This window comes from Rattus rattus, chromosome 2, assembly GCF_011064425.1.
Source record: "Rattus rattus isolate New Zealand chromosome 2, Rrattus_CSIRO_v1, whole genome shotgun sequence".
Classification (NCBI taxonomy): Eukaryota; Metazoa; Chordata; class Mammalia; order Rodentia; family Muridae; genus Rattus; species Rattus rattus.
In genome coordinates this window covers 92,344,556-92,364,943 of record NC_046155.1, presented here as the reverse complement: position 1 = coordinate 92,364,943, position 20,388 = coordinate 92,344,556, and the positions used below count along the sequence as shown (strand labels likewise).

At 51.6% G+C, this 20,388-nt stretch overlaps 1 protein-coding gene across 2 annotated transcripts in view; it reads right to left on the bottom strand.

The window, feature by feature from the left end:
- Nucleotides 1–5,822: 5,822 nt before the first annotated feature.
- Lmo1 (LIM domain only 1) overlaps nt 5,823–20,388 on the bottom strand; it is a 36,470-nt gene continuing 21,904 nt past the window's right edge. For both annotated transcript variants that reach the window (XM_032892940.1, XM_032892941.1), the window contains 3 exons: nt 10,711–10,924; nt 7,815–7,940; nt 5,823–6,233 (listed from right to left, as the gene is read on the bottom strand). In XM_032892940.1, coding sequence (XP_032748831.1) covers nt 6,128–6,233; nt 7,815–7,940; nt 10,711–10,924 — 446 coding nt within the window. In that variant the 3' untranslated portion in view covers nt 5,823–6,127. The remainder of the gene's footprint in view (nt 6,234–7,814; nt 7,941–10,710; nt 10,925–20,388) is intronic.

Here is a 20,388-nt window from a genome sequence, read left to right as displayed (position 1 = left end):
AATTTTACTTCCAGATTCTAAGACCCTTCCCCTGCCCAGGTCTTTGCCTCTGAGATTTTCATTCTTCAGTAACTTGCATGGAATGTAGAGTCTGACCAGACCCAAGTCCAAATCCAGATTGCATAACTCACAAAGTTTCTTGGGCCTCTGGTGTTTTCGGACCATCAAATAGTGGACACAGTGCAAAGAGACTGAGATGGGTCAGGTATAATTTTATCTGTGAAAGCCTGCCTGGCTAGTGTGGGGTGAGCATTCACCTGTTCTCCCCTGCTCCAGGGAACATTGTTCTCTCCAGACAGCATGAAGCTACCAGGGATGCCCTGCAGTGATGAGGCCAAGACTGAGAGTGAGCCAGGCCTTTGTACAGGAGGGGCCCAGGAACTGTCCTGGAGATAGACCAAGGCCAAACCAGTGGACATGATACAGTCTGTGGAATGTGATGTGTCCTACATTGAGTGCTGGTCTGGTGTTTGTCTGGGCTCATGGTCATGTCCGCATCCATGAGTGCTTTCCATGTGACCATCTTCTAATTCTCAGGACAACTGAAAAATAGGCATTGTCAAATTCTTCTTTGAGGAAAGGATGGCTCTCCTCTGTAAATGGAGACTCAAGTAACCAACCCCAGACTGTTCAGCTACTGGCTGGGGAGGCTATGATGCTAACCATGTCAACCACCTGGCTTCTGAGCCAGCATTTAAATGCCACACCACACGTCCCTTCCTATAGGCTCATCCCTGCAAGTAGGGATCCCAATGGAGGAGTTAGGGAAAGGACTGAAGGAGCTGAAAGGGTTTGCAACCTCATAGCAAGAACAACAATATCAACCAACCAGATCTCCCTAGAGCTCCCAGGGACTAAACCACCAACCAAAGAATACACAGGGAGGGACCCATGGCTCCAGCTGCATATGTAGCAGAGGATGGCATTGTCTGGCATCAATAGGAGGAGAAGCCCTTGGTCCTGTGAAGGCTCATTTCTCCAGTGTAGGGGAATGCCAGGGTGTTGAAGTAGGAGTGGGTAGGTGGGAGGGGGGAGCATCCCCATGGAAACAGGGAGAGGAGAGAAGGGAGAAGGGGGAACTGGGGAAATGTAAATACATAAAATATTCAATAAAATTTTCAAAAAAAGAAAGAAACTTCTTTCTGGACACTTCTCCCATGCCTGCTCTCTTCACCTTGTTTCTCCCCCCACCTCCTAATGTTCTCCCCTCCCCCATGCCTCTCTTTTGTGTTTATGAGACAGAAAAGCTCAGGCTGGCCTTGAACTCACTGTGTAGCTAATGATGACAATAAACTTTGAATCCTTCTGCCTCTATTTCTGATGTGCTGGGAAGGCAGGTGCGTGCTGCCATGCCGGACGTCATCTCATATTCTTTCTCATCTCTTTTTGTTCCGTTCTGCATGTGTCAGGCCCTAGATATCACCTACGACATGGGGTGGCAGATGAACAGAGAAGCTGAGACAAAAGGGGAGCCTTGAGATTCTTTGGTGCCCTCTGAGTTCTCCATAGGAAGAGTCTTTTTGGTCCCCAAATGCAGTGGGGAAACCCATTACATCAGAAGATACAACCCAGTACCTGCCTTAGCCGCTGCCCCCAGCAAACATCTTTCAGCTTTGAGAGACAAATTTGTCCAAACTGGAAATTTCAGTCCCTCAACCAAACCCTATCAAAGAGCAGACTCAGGCCAGAATCTGTGACATCCAGGTACGATCTCCTCCCTCGGAGAAGAACTGCCACCACCACACAGGGCTACAACGTGACAAAGGGATCCAAACCCTCGAGAGGTCTTGGATTCTCTGTCAAGCCCAGGTTCAGGAGGGATAATTGGGTACTTGCTTTTGCTGGGCTCGAAATGCATGAACTCAGAGAATCAGTCTTGCAGCATCCGCTGGGAGCCTTCCATAGGTGGGCAGCCTGACGAGAAGGGGAAATGGGTATTTGGGGAAAGATCAGCAGCACAGAGGGCTTCCACCAGCTCTCATGGACGAGTGGTGCCCAGAACAAAACCCACCTGGGAGAGTCCACGCTGAACGTAAGACTGTTCGGCACAGCCCCGCTGGGAGTGGGGTTTAAAGACTACTTCTTTCCCAAGTGCCTGGCCCCCTCATCAGACCTCCTTCTACAGCTGTGAACAGCAACTGCCTTCTTTCTGGTCTGACCCAACCCTGGAGCGTTAAGAAGGTAGAACCCAAGAACAAGGAATGCCATCAAGGGATGTCCCAAGCTCTAAGGAGAGGATGCAAGTGTCTAAAGAGCTAGAAAGACGTTCGACACGAAGCTTACTATTTGAACTCTGGACACAGCTAGGAATCCATGTTGGACATACAAGAACTTAAGAGAATCTAAATATGGTAGCAGGGCTAAGAGTGCTATGAATTTAAAGACAAAACCATGGGAAGGATGGGCCGGCTCCTGGCGGGTGACAAAAAGGATGTCAAGAGCTCCAAAGTAATTTACTTTGGTGGCACCAACAGTCTGAGAAGATCTGGGACACCCTTTTGTCTCCCTGGCCCAGGGACAAGAAACTGAGACCCTGGATATGCTAACGCAGTACAAGAGCCTATACCCAGGATGTCATGCAGAGATAAAGAGTGGCGGTGGATCCTGATTAAAGTAATTCTTTCCTGGGGTGTGTGTGTGTGTGTGTGTGTGTGTGTGTGTGTGTGTGTGTGTGTGTGTGTGTGTGCACACGCATGTGCGTGTATGTGTGAGCGTGCATGCATGCTCATGTGTTTCCTATGATTATTCTCTCATGATAAACCAAGCTTGACCGAATATTTTCCTGAACCTACCTATCTTCATATCTTCATATCAGCTCATCTATATTCATTCATTTTCAGGAAATTCGAGCTTTAAAGGTAAAAAGATAGCTAAATATTGACTCAGCGCCACCATTCTCTCTGTGGCATTTTCTCTGCGGGCGATGAACAGTTGCAGCTAGGAAGGCTCTCTTCTGGGCCCACCCTCACTTGGTATACCAGGTAGGTGGTTCTGGCGATCACTCGGTGCCGGGTTTAGTTAGCCTGGTCAGGAACGGCCTCTGAGGGCAGAACTGAGAAAAGCCATCATCCTTTCATAGATGAGTTCTCCCAGGCAGGACTGTCATGTGGGTTTTGTCAGTGCTTCCTGCATGAAAGGTGATTGTGGTTGGATCCTGGAGAGAAGACCCAGCTGAGATTTCATGACAGGCAGCATCAACATTGGAATCAGGGTTCTTTCTGAGCACTTCCCTGTGGGTCAGCTTCAGATCAATGACTGGAGAGATGAACAGCTTCCACCATATAGGGGCCCAGAAGCTCTGTGATGGTATTTCTGACATCAAGGAAGCCAGGGAGGGAAGATGGATCCCTCCTACACATATGGGGCTGGCTGTGGAAGGATTTTGTGTGTAGTGCAAAGTCAGTCCATAGCTCAAGGACTATATGCCCCAGGCTAGACCTGATATAGCCTCCAATGCTTCTGCTCAGCTCTCTCTATCCCTGACCCCCAATCGTCAGTGGACTGCAGTCCCCAAGGAAAGCAGGCCTAGGACAACTTACACACTGCACTCAGTGGCTACAGTTGGGGAGGATAAACTTTTCCTAAATCACCCAAGTACCACTGAAGTCTTTCTTCAGGTGTCCCACGAGCAATGCCCCCCACCACGGGCTTCACATGGTTGAAGCCAGGCCAGCATAGTTTGCCTTCAGACAATCTGTGGACTGACATGGGGCTTCCTGGTGAGGTGTAATCTACTCAGACCCTCACAGCAGCCAGCATGGCGATGCCAGCTCAGTCAGTCAGCACAGCACTTCACAGTGTAGATCTGGGTCTCTTGGCTCACCTAGAAATTGGATCATTCTTACTTCCTGGGCTGAGTGGTAAGAGAGCAATAAATTGGGTCTATAACTCTGGGCGTGGTGTGTTTCAGGCACATGGAGCTGGGGAAGGCCCCCGATAAGGTCTGCGGGTGGACAGAAAAGGTTTAGGGCCTTCTTAGAAGACCAGCTCCTCTACTGGGGGCTTTCAAGTGCAGCCTGTTTGATTTTGAGTCTATCTTATTGTGAGTGAATTAATTGTTGTGCAACCTAGAGTGGTGAGACAAGTTAATTACATAATTACCGCAGAATGACATGCTATTTCATGGCTGCAATATGGTAACTCTGTTGGAAACAATTGTAATTGCCCAGAAACTGCATTTGAGTGGCTCCGTTATCTCTCCATAACCATGTAATTAACTTGTGTTACAACTTTATCTGCAGCAAACTCTGAAGTTAGGAGTCAGGCCTTTGGGGTAGGCCTCCTAGGCCCCCAAGAGCCCACAGAGGGTCTGGCATTGACAATTGTGCCACCATTCAGGAAAGAAATCTGCCTTTTCATGTTGAGAGAGAAAACTGCTCATCGTAGACTGCAATCCTCCCATCTCTGCATATACTCAATCTCATTCCCCATTGTCCACTGTCAGTCATACTGTTGGTACCCCAACCACACAGACACACACACACACACACACACACACACACACACAATCCTGCAGCCAGGCCCACTCCATTTCTCTTTCTATTCTTACACATACATGGGTACTGCTCCTTCACAGAGAACTTCTACACCATGATCCTTGCTCCTACCTGTACCACATACCCAGAACTAGAAGCAGTCTCTTCCGGGAAACTTTGGGCCTACTTCAGAATGTAGGGGTGGGCCTAGACATGGGAGGGGCAGCCATAGCCTGAGGCCATAGCCAGCTCCTTTAGCACTGGGCTCCTGGCTACGTGGGAAATGGACCCCGAGGAAGAGAAGCAGAAGGGTCTGGGTGGAGAGCCTGCCCACGCAGCCTTCCCTGACTGGGCTTCTCGCTGACGCCCATACACTGCTCCATGCCAGGCTCTATACCAGCACTGTGCCATTATTCTTGCTACCCTAGGTGAGCCCAGCTCAGCCAGGCTGACAGAAATGCCTGTCTGACTGCTGGCCACAGGTCTGGCTCTCTTCTGGCTCGGGCTGACTGCCTGCTGGCTTGTCTGCCCATCTTTCCTGCCTGTCCACACTTGTGTCTGTCTGAGAGTGTGTCCATTGGCTCCTCTGTCCCTGACTTTTGAGAGTCATCACGACCCATGTCTGCTGCGCCCATTTCAGTCCTCCCCAGAAGCATTCTGCCTTCCCTGGTTGCTCCATCAGTTTTCCTGTCCCCTACTAGGGCTTCAGACTTCCAGGTCCCTGACAGACTGTTCGAGAGCAGAGACTGTGTCTCATCAATGACTCAATCCCAGGCCTGGTTCCCTTGGGGTTAGCTCCAATAGAAGCATAAGGCTAAGACTTGGAGTACACTGAGGTTTGTCGAGTGACTGACGGACGGTCTCCAGCCTGCATAGACAGGCTCAAGGGAAACAGAATGTTTTGATTGATAAACAAGACACTAGGATCCAGGTCAGACCCAACAAACACTATCTGTTGCTGTGAAAGGGAAGGGTAGCGTCATGATATGAGGCTTGGGATTTGGGGCCCAACTGTGAAGCAGGGCAGAACTGGGTCCCCATCTGGTCACTTTGCCAGGGTGACAGAGAAGTGGGTTAAAAGTACACAAAGCATCACAGCACCCCTCTTCTCGGGGCTTTGCACAGGGCCAGGATGTACGCTTTGCAGGAAGAGAGGGACACCTCCACCACTCCTCATGTGGCCGGGACACTCTGGGTAATTCCCGTCTTCTGATCCCCAAAGCCACACTTGTTTGCCCCTGGTTGGCAAGAGCATCTGCTGGAGGTTGGTTCTCCATGCCCTGCCCACCAGAGGCAGAAGGTGGGGAGGTGCGGTTCTGTGTCAGTAATGTGAACAATGCAGTCATGTCCCCGGAAACATTCATAAGTTTAATCCACGCCAGTAATAAAATCGCATTACATTTCTCATAAAATAAATGTTCCCATTTATATACAGAAGACAGACTGTACAGGCCGAGCCTGGCCCCAGGAGGGTCCCACGGAAATGGGCGGCGGTGGTGGAGAAAAACCACCTTCACGTTGAGGATGAAGTTCTAACTTGTAGGAGAGCGGCTGGCCAGCCCGCGCAGGCAGAGTGGCTGGCCGGCCGGCCTGCCAGGCAGATGGTCAGGTGGGCAGACGGACAGATGGACCTGGAGGCCAGACGTTGGGCGTTACTGAACTTGGGATTCAAAGGTGCCATTGAGATGCCCCTCCTCATAGTCCATCTGGCACAAGATCATGTTGTTCTTCAGGAAGAATTTGTCTCCCACGCAAAATCTAGAAAAAAAAATCAAGAGAAAAGGGGGCTATCAGTGAGGTCCCAGCCTGGCCCAGGAGGTGGGACACGCATGGGAGGTGGTGATGCTGATGAGCTGGCTCCTGGAACCTCCTAGGGGTATAGAGAGCAGGCCACTGCAAGCCTCTCAATTACTCTCAGCATACCCTGCAGCCTGGGGTGCTGAGACAGACAGACAGACTGTCATGCCACAGGCCACCCACCAGCAGGTCACGCAAGGAGGTGCAGGAGGAATGCAGATGCCGTATCCCAGTCCCAGAGAGGGTGCAAGAGAGGGTAGGGAACCAGAACTAGACAGAGTAGAGGGATGGAGAGCAAGAGATGTGAGGAGCTAGGGAGAAGAACATGGCTGCTTCCACATCTCTGCCCTCTTAGCTTAGGGATCACCTCCTCTAAAGAGTATGACCCCAGTCCACAATTTATTCTCTAACCCAGGAAGATCACACTTGGGTCTCTTAGTCCTTTGGACATTTTCAAGCTTCCTCTCAAAGATGTCCCCTGGTGGCTGAGACTTGAAGCCCCTGGGTCCCTGACTCAGCCCCAGTAGTAGATCTCAGTCCAACCACCAGGTGGCGATGGAACCTCACAGAGCCCTGCTGGTAGGCAGTCTAGCCAGAGCACTCAGCCAGCCTCAGGTGCCTCTGGACCTCAACCTGGGAACATTTATATGAATTCCTACCTGACCTGAGGGCTCCTGAGAAGATTTCCTGCTTTTTGGTGATAGGTTCCAAGCCAGGAGTGACTGCCTTAAATTCCTTAAGTTATCCCTGGGATAATGAATAGGGCCCAGAAATTCACAAGAGAGAGGGGCTGGAAGCAGATTCATGAGTAGAGTCAGGGGGTAAGTGATATTCCCCGAGTAGATCTCTTACCACCCTACGGGTCTGGGAATCCCTTTTCCCAAGGCAGGACACAAAATCACATGCATACCGACACAGTATACTCAGTATACACAGTTAAAACCTGCATAAAATTCTCACCCCATCACGTTCCTATAGTATGCACAGACCCTTATGCATGAACAGTTACAGTCACATGCACAACTACATACCAATCCCATGTGCTAGTATTCGAGTGCACACAAACATTTAAAATACAAACACAAGCACATATACACTGGGCACGTGGCATACTCCTACAATCCCAGAAACCACCGCTTCAGAGCAAGTTCAAGGGTAGCCTGGGACACACGAGACCCTGATACAAACAACTCCTTCCTCAAATGAACAAATACTTTTACCCTATGTAACACACACACACACACACACACACACACACACACACACACACAGTGTGAGAACACACATACCCCCATCATTAAATTCATGTAGAAACTTACCACCCATATAGTGCACCAGTACTAGAGTGTACGCATCCAACCATAAGATGTAGATACACACATATGCACATGTATGGTAAGGACAACATACATACTCAGCTACATACATAAAAGACGTCACACTTGCATGCATGCATGCCTCTTCTGCACTCCAGGTCCCAACCAGCAGGCCCCGGGCTAGGGTCTGGGTAGTGTGTGAGCTGGCGGAGGGCCTGGCACTCACCTCTGATTGCAGAGCTGGCAGGCGAAGCAGTCCAGGTGATAGACGTTGTCCCGGGCCCGCATCACCATTTCGAAAGCTGGGATCAGCTTGCTGCAGGCAGCACAGTTTCCTGTGGTGCCAAAAAGCCTGCCAGGGGAAGGGCGCAGAGGACATGAGGGCCTGCCTCCACCCAGAGGCTAACCCATTCCCTAGCTCATGGCATAGCAAGTAGTAGGCCTGGTCAAGAACTGACTACCATATCTAGATCCTGCCAGTTTAAGTTAAGTTTAAATGTTTAAGTTAAATATTAAGTTTAAAACCCTGGCATCTCACTCTCCAGGGAGGCTGTGTAACTTACAGTCAGGTGTTAAACATCATCACCCTACACCCATTTCAGGTTTCCACCAGAGTCCCTAGAGCACCAGGATGGCCCCTTAGCAAAGGATCCAGACCCACAGGAGCCTACGTTTCAGAGGCATTCTGCCCGTCGTAAGCTGTGTAGCCTCATGCAGTCACTTGGAGCCTCCCAGAGACCGGTTATCTCAATGTCATAGACCAAACTGCATCCCTCACTGGACAATGCTCTTAGCAAGGCCTAACCTTAACCCTCACTGAACCTGTAGCTCAGGGACGCGCTAAGAGCTTACAAAAATCACCTCATCTGATCCCAAGGCAGCCCTGTGAGGTCAACGCTTATATCATCCCCATTCAAGAAAAGAATGAGTCACAGAGAGATAAACAACTCGCCAGGGGCACATGCCTGGCTCTTCTGGGAGAGTGATCTATGCCACTGATGAGGCTTCTTGCCTTTGAAATGACAGTGCTTCCTGGGGCTGCAGCTCGGTTGGGAGAGCGCTTGCCTAGCCTGCAAGAGGCTCTGGGTGCATGGCTGCCCCTGTGGTGGTCCCTGCCCCTGTGGGGGTCCATGTCTATAAGCCTAGCACTCAGGAGGCAGAGGCAGGAGGGACAGGAATGAAGGTAATCCTCGCCTGCATGGGGAGTTCGAGGCCCGCCTAGCTGACATGTCTCAAAAATAGATAAAATCACAGCGCTTTATGAAATTGTATCCTGCCATAATCCCACTGCGCCATTCCCCTGTGTCTCCTTTTCCTTCCTGGAATCTCAGCGTACCCTTTTCGTAAAATGAAGCTGCCAGGACAACACCGCCTGCCTAAAGATGCTTCTCACCCAGAACTGATCCCCAAAACAAGTTCCGAGGGGGCGCGACACAATGGCCTCTTTGAGAGGGCATCCCTCCTCTCAGCTGCTGGCTGCAAAGCTCTAGGGACAGGAGGACAGGAAGTCCACTCCCTCCCCATTCACGGCAATTCTTGGCTAGGTGCTCTAATGGTCTGAGCCCACCAAGCTCCTCCTCGCTGCCTTTCTGCTGAGCAAGCTCCAAAAGATGCAAGTGGGCTGAGAGGAGGCTGGTGGGGGCCTCTAATCCCCGATTTGTCCGATTTGTCTGATGGAGGCTCAGACACCTGCAGACCAGCTTGGCTCCGTTATTCATTGCCCTGAGCTGCCTGGTGACTCAGATAAGCAGACAAAGGCCGGGCCACAGCATCTGCCTGCCAATGGGGCCTTTTCTGCCACCAGCAGTTGTTCTAAAGGCACAGGCTCTGGGCAGCCACCCCTCCCTAACCTACTGGCCTACCTGGCTCCAGAAGTCATTCATTACCTCTACCAGAGCATAGGGGGGGAAAGCTTCCAGACCCTGTGGCTGGCGGGGCCCAGAAGCAGGTGCTCGGGAATTTCCAACAAGCCCACAGCACGCCATGTTGCTCCTTCTCCCAGCCCTGATGGCAGGCCATCAGTTAGAGAGTCACCTCTCCCTAGCCTGCTAATTCAACTACCCAGGTAGATGTCCCAAACCTCCTGGCACAAAAGCCACTTTCCATGTCCTTGAGGGCTGACTTCCCGAGAGCATGCTTAACCCTTCCTCCCAGCCTCAGTTTCTCTCCCCGCCCTAGAAGCACTAAACACCATCGCTTTTTAAAACATCTGATGCTAATGCTGAAGGCAACAGTTGAAAGGAAAGGTCCGAACAGGTAAACCTCAGGGTCTCTGGGGAAGGTGGGAGTTTCCAGATAACCCCGCCCCTCCTCCAACTTGTCCTGACTTGAGCAGAAGTCCCACCAGCTCTCTCACCCCCATCCTGCTAATTAATGCAATGGGCCTTTCTTCCCCACAAGGCTGCCCAGCACCATCCAGCAGCTAGTGACAGAGCCAAATGCAGGTGCTGGGTCTCAGCCAAGGCCCCTGCTTCATGGCCTCCTTCCAGCCTTGCTGATGTCATAAATGGCCTAAGGGAGGGTTAATTGGGGAAGGCAGCCCCAGGGGATGAGATCCAAGTTGTGGGGGAGAGGCAGAGCTCGGAAGAATGCAAGGTGGGCTATAGGGGTTAAAATGGAGAAAGGTTCAAAACTAAAGGCTCGGGGACTGGTTCAAACCCAGATCTTTTAAAAAGCGCTGGCAGTCCTTGTCCTCGGGTGTGGCTCCCTGCCAACCCAGGCAAATGAGAGCCTAATCCCAGTGCACCTGGAGAGGAGGACTCCGGGGAGAGGTGGGCAGGAGACTCCCCTGGGAAGAAGGCCCAGGCAAGTCTAGACTGCCTCCAGGCCCCTTTGAGATGTCCCTTTCTGGATGCCCATAGGAGATGGCTGAGGGTGAGGCCAGGCTGTTACCCATGGGAAGATTATCTTTGTGTCCAAGACTTTACTAATGCCTGAGCAGATCCTGAGGGGCCAAGTCCAGGGAGGTGAAGACATAACCCTGCTCTTGGGTTGCTCACGGGGCTGACACGCAACAGTGAGGAAGCAGCAGTCACACAGTTGTGCACACAGGCTGCCTGGTTTAGAGCTTAAGGCCAAGGTGCACCAGGCTAGGAGGACGGAGGCGGAGAAGCATTACCTACCTCAGGTAGTCACGCCGGCACAGGATGAGGTTGGCCTTGGTGTAGAGAGTGGAGCCCACCTCGCCCAGGCGACAGTCACAGCAGGCACACTTGAGGCAGTCCTCATGCCAGTACTTGTCCAGGGCCTTCAGCAGGTACCGGTCCTTGATCTTGCGGTTGCAGCCTGCACAGCCCTTCTGCTTCCCCTTAGGTTGGACGGAGAGCATCGGCACACCTGTGATGGAAAAACAAGACAGGTGGGTACGGGACTGCCCTGGAGTTCTGGGGCACCACGCCCTTCCAGGGAAGGGGGCGAGGATGTCTTTCTCTTTACCGTTTCCTCTAAGTAAAGGCTCCAGAGTTCTCATTTCTATCTCTTCCCCAGGCCCCAGGCCTGGTCTGTTGGGCAACGTGCCATAGCCTATGCCTTGGTCCTGTCGAGACCCCTCCAGAAGCTGCTGGGCTTGCTGGGCTCTTCGCCTTCCTAGTCACTGTCCCAAGTGTGCAAGCTTCTCGACATACAGGAAGCAGCAACAAGTACCAGGCAAGACTCGGTGTGCAGCAGTTACAGAGGGCAGCGCCTGCTGGTAGGTAAGTGTGCGCACTCACAACTGCCGTTGCACACAGCACAATGCAAGTGTGGGCATGGGTGAGCACTCAGTCACACGCGCCAGGTCCCCTGGAACCACTGGGAAGGGCAGCAGAGGAGGAAACGGGGACACAGTGTCCAGGAGCAAGGAAGACGAAAGTGCTGGGCAGGGGGCACGGAAACCAAGTCTGTGGTTGTACGTGGAGGGCTGCCGGACGACAAGCCTCTTGAGAAAACACGGGGTAGGTTAGAGGCAGGCTTTACCCACAAACAAGTCACAGTCAGCAAACCCCACCCTTCCAACACAGCCAGCTTCCGGCAGGCCCCAGTCTCTATCTTCTGGCCTTCTCCTGACCCAGCGACCCATCTGTGTTCTTCCTGTGTGTAGGACTCAGTTCCAGCCCTGGGTACCTTTCCCATTCCCAGCTCTGACGCTGTGCCTATCCGCAGGCCCAGCTACTGATTTGTATCCCGCCCTTTCCTTTCCCCCTTCAGGGGGGAATGTGTCCTCTGGCTTCAGGGGACACCCCACCACCTAGTGACCTTAGATTCACAGATATCAGGTCAGAATAGCCCCCCAGTTTTCCAGGCAAATGCTCTCCTCCTACAGATGGGGAACCTGAAGTCCAGGTAGGTAGGAGGATGGTTAAACCACTAAACTGCTGATGGGGATGACTTGAGGATTCGTTCCTGTTCCAGCCATCCCCTCTGACTTCTGCTAGAGAGGAGGACAGCCCCTAGGACAGGGAAGTCCTCTCTGCAAGAAGAGAGCTCAGACATAACCGACAGCACAAGACCAAAGGGACAGGTGAGGGCACGGAGGAGGAGGCCCCGTAGCTGCCCCTGATAGGCAGAGGTCGGCTCCCTTTTCCCTCCCTCCTTCCATCACCATAGGACCATCTGTTAGCTGGGAAGTTCACTGCCTAATTTCCTTAATGCAGCTCTAAAGGTTAATTGGTCTGAATGAGAGATAGTATTCAGGATGACGGCTGTCCCAGGGTCAGCTTGTGTCTCCTCTGACAGAGCCCAGATCTGCCCATGAAGCTGACCTCAGAAGTTCCTTCTAAGGCCTGCCTACGGGGAGGGATAAAGTGTAGGAAGATAAAGGGAGGCCTGGGCTCCGAGGACAGGAAGACTGTCCCTTGAGGCCTGTGGAGGGTCACCCGTCCAGGAGAACTGTTCACATAAACACCAAGTCAGACCTCAAGCCAGAGACACCTTATAGCCTCAGAGACTGCCCTGTCCTTCTCACCTGGTATGCAGGAGGGAGGGCTTGGTCCCTTTAGGGCTCTGTACTTGGTCTCTCAACTCCTGTCTCCCCAGCCCCCTTTAGCCTGCCAGCCAGCCAGCCCCCTGCAGACCTCCCTGCCCCTCCTCTGCTGGCTCTGGGAGTAGAGCCTGGGGCCATGCACTTTCCATTAGGAAGATAGCAGCCCTCTGCTGAAGTCCATTTGGGATCCATTTTAGCGTTATCTAAAAATCAAATCTACATGGTAATCCTTTTAACGTACTCCCCGACTTCAGGGGGGAAAAACAGCTTTGCACTCCTTCAGGGGAGGCTTTAAAGCATTACCCAATAATTACTACTCACGAATGAAAACACCCATCTCTAACAATGGAGGCTGCCGGTGCCCACATGCATGCCCAGGCACATGCTCAGGTACACACACGAGGCCTGGCAAAATCGTCTCACTCAGCCCATGCGCTCCCTCAATCCCAGGGAGTACAGGGAATGAAGCCAGACAGGCTGAACTCCGATCTCTGTGGCATGAAGGCAGGCCGCAGGCCTGAGGACGTGGCGTGGGAAAAGTCTTTCAGGTGAAGTCTCCCGGTCCAAGGGTCAGCCTCCAGTTACCTAAGGGGTCTGTGCAAGGCTGCAGGGTAGTACAAACTCTGATCCCTGGGCCCAGCAGAACCCTGAGCTTTACGCTCAGCTCTGCAATGTGGGGTAAAGTCGGACACCTCAGTAATGAGGTGAGACTCACAGAGGTCCTTCCCCCTACCTCTCCCCTTGCCCCAGAGAGAGGTCCTCTGCACAAGAAGCTGCCTGCCAACCAGACCCATCAGCTCAGCAACTCCTACCTATGCAGCCCAACTGAGACTCTCTCCAGTGGGATGTGGGTTTCTTTAATAGCAAAGGGTGTAGACTCCACTACGAGCAGGCAGGCCTGAGTCACAGGAGAGCACCCTACCCACCCCAGCTACCCCCAGCAAGATAAGTTTTGCATCCTAAGGTGTCTACTTCACCCTGTGGCGGGTCACTGCAGGCCACACCTCAGGAATGCCCCTCACTGGACTGCACTATTGCCAGTGAGACTGCACCTGGGGACAGCCAGATTGTGCCAGCTCCTGGCAGAATCCTGGTATCTTTAACCTTCTAGCCCACCAGGGGACCTTCCTTAATTCTGCCCTGAGGGTGGTACTCGCCACTGCTCTGGGAGAAATATTGTCCAGTCTATGCTTTCTGTCCCCTAAGGGTAGAGTCAACAGTGGGCTCTAGGCTGGGGTTTGGAGTGCAGACCTTGGGGAAGCAGGTCCCTCCTTTCTGACCTATGCCATGGGGTCGTGAGGTCTTGTTCAAAGACAGTGGTGGGTCAAGATGAAGCTAGGATCTCAGGCCATAGCCCAGAAGCTGGGAAGGGATAATGGGTAGCATACACTCCATTAGGGTGCTCTTCCTTTGGGTTCTTGTTCTTTTTAAACTTTTTTTAATCATTTTTGAGCTTTACACTTTTTAAAAAAATTAATCATCTTGTTCTGTGTGAATCCGTATGTGTGGATACGTGAGTACTGGTGCCTATGGAGGGCAGAATCCTCTGGAGCTGGAGTTAGAAGCAGTTGTGAGCCATCAGACATGAGTGTCAGGATGTGACCTGAGATCCTCTGTAAGAGCAGTGTGTGCTCAGAACTGCTGAGCCATTTACGTATGTGTCTGTGTATGTGATGGACACAGAAGAGCAGGGCCTGTGGAAGTCAGAAGGGGGCACTGGGTCCCCTGGAGCTGCCATGAGCTACCCGACACAGGTACTGCAAAACAGGCCCCATCCATAGCCACTGAGCCATCACTCCAGGCCCATGTTTGCTTCACATGGAGCCCACACTGACCTCACCTCACACTCATTATGTTACTGAGGACAACCTTGCTCCTCCTGCCCTGGGCTCCCAGGAGCTTGGATGACCCGCTTGTGCTACCAGGCCCAGCTTTCTTTTCAACTTAAAATAATCTTTTCAGCTCCCAGAAAAATTGCAATGCTAGAAATAATTCCCAAGTGCCCATTTCCTGTATCCTCTTCCTTTTATTTATACTTATGACTTTTCCCCCATGAATCATCTAAGAGTTGATTTCAGACATCAAGTCTCTAAACCCTAGATGCTTTTGGTGTGTAAACTATCAATTGCCAAAAGCAAGGGTAAAAACAGCCACAGCACTAGGAACCGATCACTGGAATCCTGTTTTCCAACCTACACATCCCATTCAGACCTCACCAGCACTTCCAACAATGCCTTTTATGACAATGCCGCCGGGCAGTGGTACTGCACACCTTTAATTCCAGCACTTGGACTGCATGTGAATCTCTGAATTTGAGGCCAACTTGGTCCACAGAGCAAGTTCCAAGACTACACAAAGAAACCCTGTCTCAAAAACGAACAATCAAATGGAGCAAAACAAAGCAAATGGACAATGTTCTGGGTCACTTGTCACATTCCCTCCTGTGCCGACTAGTTTTATATCAACTCGACACAAGCTACAGTCATGGAAGAGGAGGGAACCTAAGGAAAGGCTTCCATAAGATTTGGCAAGCCTGTAGGGCATTTTCTTAATTAGTGACCAATGTGGAAGGGCCCAGCCCATTGTGGGTGGGGTCATCCCTGGGCTGGTGGTCCTGGGTTCTAAGAAAACAGGCTGAAGAAGTCATGGGGAGCAAGCCGGTAAGCACTATCCCTCCATGGCCTCTGCATCAGCTCCTGCCTCCCAGTTCTTGCCTCGAATTCCTGTCCTGACTTCCTTAGATGATAAATAGTGACATGGAAGTATAAGCGAAATAAACGGCTTCCTTCCCAAGTTGTCTTGGTCATGCTGCTTCATCACAGTGATGGGAACCCTAGCTAAGACGTTCATTCACTTGAATCTAGAGGATGACTATGCATCTGAAGGCATCAGCACTTCTAAGGCAGAAAGGCCATCTATTTCTGTAGTATCTCTGATCTGGGTTTATCTGATACCTTTTCCTACAGACTTCAGCAACCCTGGGCCTTAGTTTTCCTTCCTCTTTGTAAAATGGGCATGAAAATATGTCTTGTCAGGCATAATGGTACATGCCTTTAATCTCAGCACTTGGGAGGCAGAGGCAGGTGGATCTCGGTGAGTTTGAGACCAGCCTGATCTACAGAGCGAGTTCCAGGTCTGCCAGAAACTGTTTTGAAATAAACCAAGAAGAGAAAGAAAGAGGGGCGAAAGGGAAGGGAAGGGAAAGGAGAAGGGGGAAGAGGGAAGGGGGAAGGGAAGGGAAGGAAAAGAAAGGAAAGGAAAGGACAGGACTTCTCTGGGAGCACCTATGGGTAATAAAGGAGTCTTCAGGACTGGCTGAGCCTGACAGTCAAGGTATATGAGTGTCTGTGACTCAGTGCACAGCAAAGTTCACCTGTCATAGCCCCACTCCGGGTCCCACAGTAGAGATAGACACGTCCTTTGCATAGCAACTAACAGATTTGAACTTGCCACTGTGGTCAGAGTCACATGGGCTCTGGCCAGAGTTCAGTGCCATATAGAAGCCGGACCAGTAACCCGAGCAAGCATGTCCAGGAGGAAGTCAGCTCCATTTGTTTGCCCAAAAGGCAGTTCCAGCAACCAGCTGAGTGGGACAGGATAGCTGTGGGGCTCAGAGGAAGGTCCCTTGGACATTCCGAGCATTGTTCTGGAGGCCCAGGTATGAATAGCCTTGGTGTCTCTCATAACCCTCAATGAACCTCCGCATTGGCTTGCAGACCAGGCCAGAGAAGCGGGAGCCTCACTTGTAAGCCCTGCCCAGAGCATCAGAGCACAAGGAAGCCTCTTGCTTCCTGGCTCCCCTTTCTCACCATAGCACCCCTGCCCCCATGACAGGCAGGGTCTCTGGGATGGGCAGTCTGACCTAGCACCTTAAGATATTTACTCACTGCTGTATTAACTGCGATTATTTCTCCCATTCTAAAAAGTGAGGTGCAGAAAAGGTTTTCAACTTGTCTGTAAGCGGGAGACAGCTGGGATTTGAACCTTGGCAGCTTGTCTCTGGGGCCCAAGTATGTGACTTCTCTGCTCCAAGGCAAGGGCTGTGGGATGAGTGCTAAGGACACTGACATAGCAGACTTCATGAAGATTGGAAGACACTGCCAAGTATGAAGATGCACTCAGCCACAGGACACATGGGCAGAGCACACACATACCCTCCACAGGCATGGAGTCGCACAGGCCCACGGGGCCACACAAGAAGAGGCTGTGCCTGTTTTATTCTCCCCACATCAACTCCGTCAGTGCCCAGCTTGGAAGTGACACACCCCAGGTGTTCAGCAACACACCTGAGAACACATGCATGCTTGCGAGTGTGCGTATGCATGGCTGGGTCCACACACATGTTGGGCGAACTGATGTAAATACACACCGAGGCACAGGTGCACGCAGACACGGGCTGTCACAGCCATCGCTCAAAAACAAACTCTGAGTGGAACAAAACCTGGCACCTTAGAAAAGGAAGGAAGCAGAAGTCACGTGGACCCTTGTAGAGCATGACAGCCTCCAGCACTCAGCCCTGTCTTCCCTCCCACCCCAGCTGCTGAGAGCAGGGCTCGGAGGGCGTCATAGATCGGGTCTCTTGCCATCCACCTGGACCCATCGCAGATGTGGAGCTGCAGAGAAGTACCCCAGCAGAGCCTGTCTGTGCCCCTCCTAGGCATCAACCCCCTCGAATGAGGCAATTTGAAAGTGTAATCTAATTCTGCCACATCTCTCACAATCTCGTTTTCTCAGAGGTAACTATTTTGCACAGGCCCTCACAGCCTGCAAGAAGGCTTCCATTTCACACTGGTTTTATCTCCACAATTTCTCGTCTCAGTGCACTCCTATCCCAGGCCCTGCCACGTGGCAGGTAAGGCCAGAACTAATAGCATTTCCTACTCATTTGGAATCAAAAGCCAAGGAGAACAACTGTTGGAACGCAAGGCCATGGTCAAGTAGTCTACCGGCTCATAATGACCTCTCTGTGAGTCTGTTTGCAGCATGGTGTTTACTAGGTCAAGGGAGGGAGGGAAATAGAGGCTCCCTTAGCCCCCAGCTCTGTACAGGGGCAGGGAAAGTAAGGCTAGGAGGCAGGGCTTGACTAATGAAATGGTGGTTCGCTGTGGGGTGGTGGGGTGGGACTGACACTTCTGAAGTCAGAGAGAGGGTGGGCAGGGAGTAGGCATTTGAAGACTCATGGCCTCGGCATGAATTCTGGCTCTGTCATTTTTTCCAGCTTCACCTCAGTTTACTCAGTGACTAAATGAGGGGAGACTATGTTAAATAATTCTTTCAAAGGTTCATTTAGATCATAGACATGAGATCCTTATAACAAAGTTTGACACAATAGCTTAAAATAATCAGCTATGAGAACGTATGGCTGTCTATGCTATAATCCAGCAATTCTATCCCTAGGTCCTGGGGTAGAGGTAGAGAGAGCTGTTGGGGAGAGAGTTGAGCTCCAATACAGTGTGAGAGAAGTGGAAGGGAAGGCTTGACTCACAGCTTGTGTGTGGATGATGTGGGTGGGGGTGGGGGTTGGAAAGTTCTGGAAGGGGGCTGGCACAGGACAAGACACTGGAAAGTAGTCCTACAACACAGGCCTTCTCTAAATTGCCAAGCCCTGCTCCCAATAGTCTATAACAGAGAGGACTGCCTGGCAGTTTCCCTAGCACCTGCTGCCAGTGTTATCCCACTCAGCTGGAGGGTAGCACTCCACACCATCCCTTCCTGAGTGCTACAGGTCACTGTGAGTCAGTGGCCAGAAATCCCATGTAATCTGCCCCATGACAAACCCTGGAGTTACTATGCATGGCACAGACACAGGCTGCTGTCAGGAAGCATCCATGCCTAGCCTGCTCTGCCCTGGAACCCTGGCATCACCTTGTCTTTTTCCTAAACAATTGGGGGACAATGAACTTTCCTTAAGCCCCTGTGGACCCTGCTGAGGAAGAAAGCTCTGGGGCATGTGGCAGGGACAGCTAAGGACAGGACAGGCTGCTTAGGAGCTGAGAGCTGACTCAGACTCAGCAGGGTGGAGCCCCCTGGAGGAGCAAATTCCAGTGGAGTAAGAGCAGGAGGCACTTATGCAATGGGCTTTGGGGAAGGCCAGCTTAGCATCTTGCAATGGAACCCCCAAACCACTGTGACCTTGGTGTTTCTAGAGGTGGAAAGTGCTGAGAGAAAGCTGGGCCCTGCATGGCCTGGAGTGTGGGATAAGAACCTTGCAGTCTTCATCCACCTGGGCACTCTTGACAGAACATCAGATTAGTGGCTTGTAAGCAACTGATTAATATTCCCACACTAGGGCATGGGAGGGTCAGAACCAAGGCACTGGCCTGTCCATTGCCTGAGGAGGGCCTGCTCCCTGGAGCATGGACAGCTGTCTTCCCATTGTAACTTCACACAGCAGAAGGGATGAGGGAACTCTCTGGGCTCCCATGCATACAGATACCAATCCTATTCATTCATGAGGTTCTACCCTCAAGGACCATATCTCCTATCCACACTCCTGGGGAGCTTGGGATTAAGCTCGGGGATCTGGAGGGGACACATACATTCTAGGAGCCAGGTGAGAACTTTTAGAGAGGCTGGGAGGAGGAAACACCAAAACTGGGGCAGCTTCATGGGCCGACCCACAGACTCCCTTGGTCTTCTTTGGTCCTTAATCAGGACCTGGACACATAGGAAACTGTACATGCTCACTGAAGTTCATTGACAGGTCTGGCACGAGTATCCAGTGTGGCCTCTCCTCTCTGTGACAGGAATGGGTATCTTTTTGTTGTTTCCCTGCAGTCTCAAGCATAGCTTAAAAGCTACAGATCTAGGCAAGACAGTGGTGGTGGCACAAGCCTTTAATCCCAGCACTTGGGAGGCAGAGACAGATAGATCTTTGAGTTCAAGGCCAGCTTGGTCTTCAAAGCAAGTTACAGGACAGCCAGGGCTACACAGAGAAACCCTGTCTTGAAAAAAGCAAACCAACCCAAAAGGTATAGATCTAAGCTAGGAGCCCTGATTACCAGCTGGCCTCTGTGCCCTTCTCCCATCTCCCTTCATTGTACCCATACTATCACCCAACACCATCTACATGTTCTTGAGAAATTCAGCATCAAACACCACACACATACACACACACACACACACACACACACACACACACACACACCACACACACTTACATGCCACACACACTCACACACACACCTACCCACGCACACACCCCCTCACACACACACACACTCACACACATACATGCACGCACACTCACGCGCACACACACACACACACACACACACACACACACACACACACACACACACCTCCTCCTCCTCCTCCCAATCCTAGCTAGCTCTTCTAGCTCTTTCCATTTCTAGAGCCCAGGGTGGCCTGGAACTCACTATGTAGCCAAGGATGATATTGAACTTCTGATCCTTCTGCTCCTACTTCCAGAGTGATGGAATCACAGGCACGTATCACCAATACCCATTTTATGTGGTGCCAGGCATTGAACTCAGGGCTTTATGCGTACTCACCAAACTGAAGTACACCCCAGGCCCTACTCTCACCTTTCACCATACTTCGGCCACAGGTCCCACAAGCCTACTGCTCTACAGCTCATTCTTCATCAGCAGTGAGAGAAGCTTTTCCAAATGAACCAGGCTGGTTACTGCCCAGCTTGAACCTTCCCACAGCTTTCAGTACAGTGAGCACAGCACACCTGCTCTGCATGTAGCCTGTGAGAGCTTCATGTGGTACGGCCCCTGCCTCCCCACCCCACACTGAGCTCCACCACACTCCAGATCCACCTCCTGACTCAGGGTCTTTGCACATGCAGTCTCTTTAGTGCTCACTGCCCTCC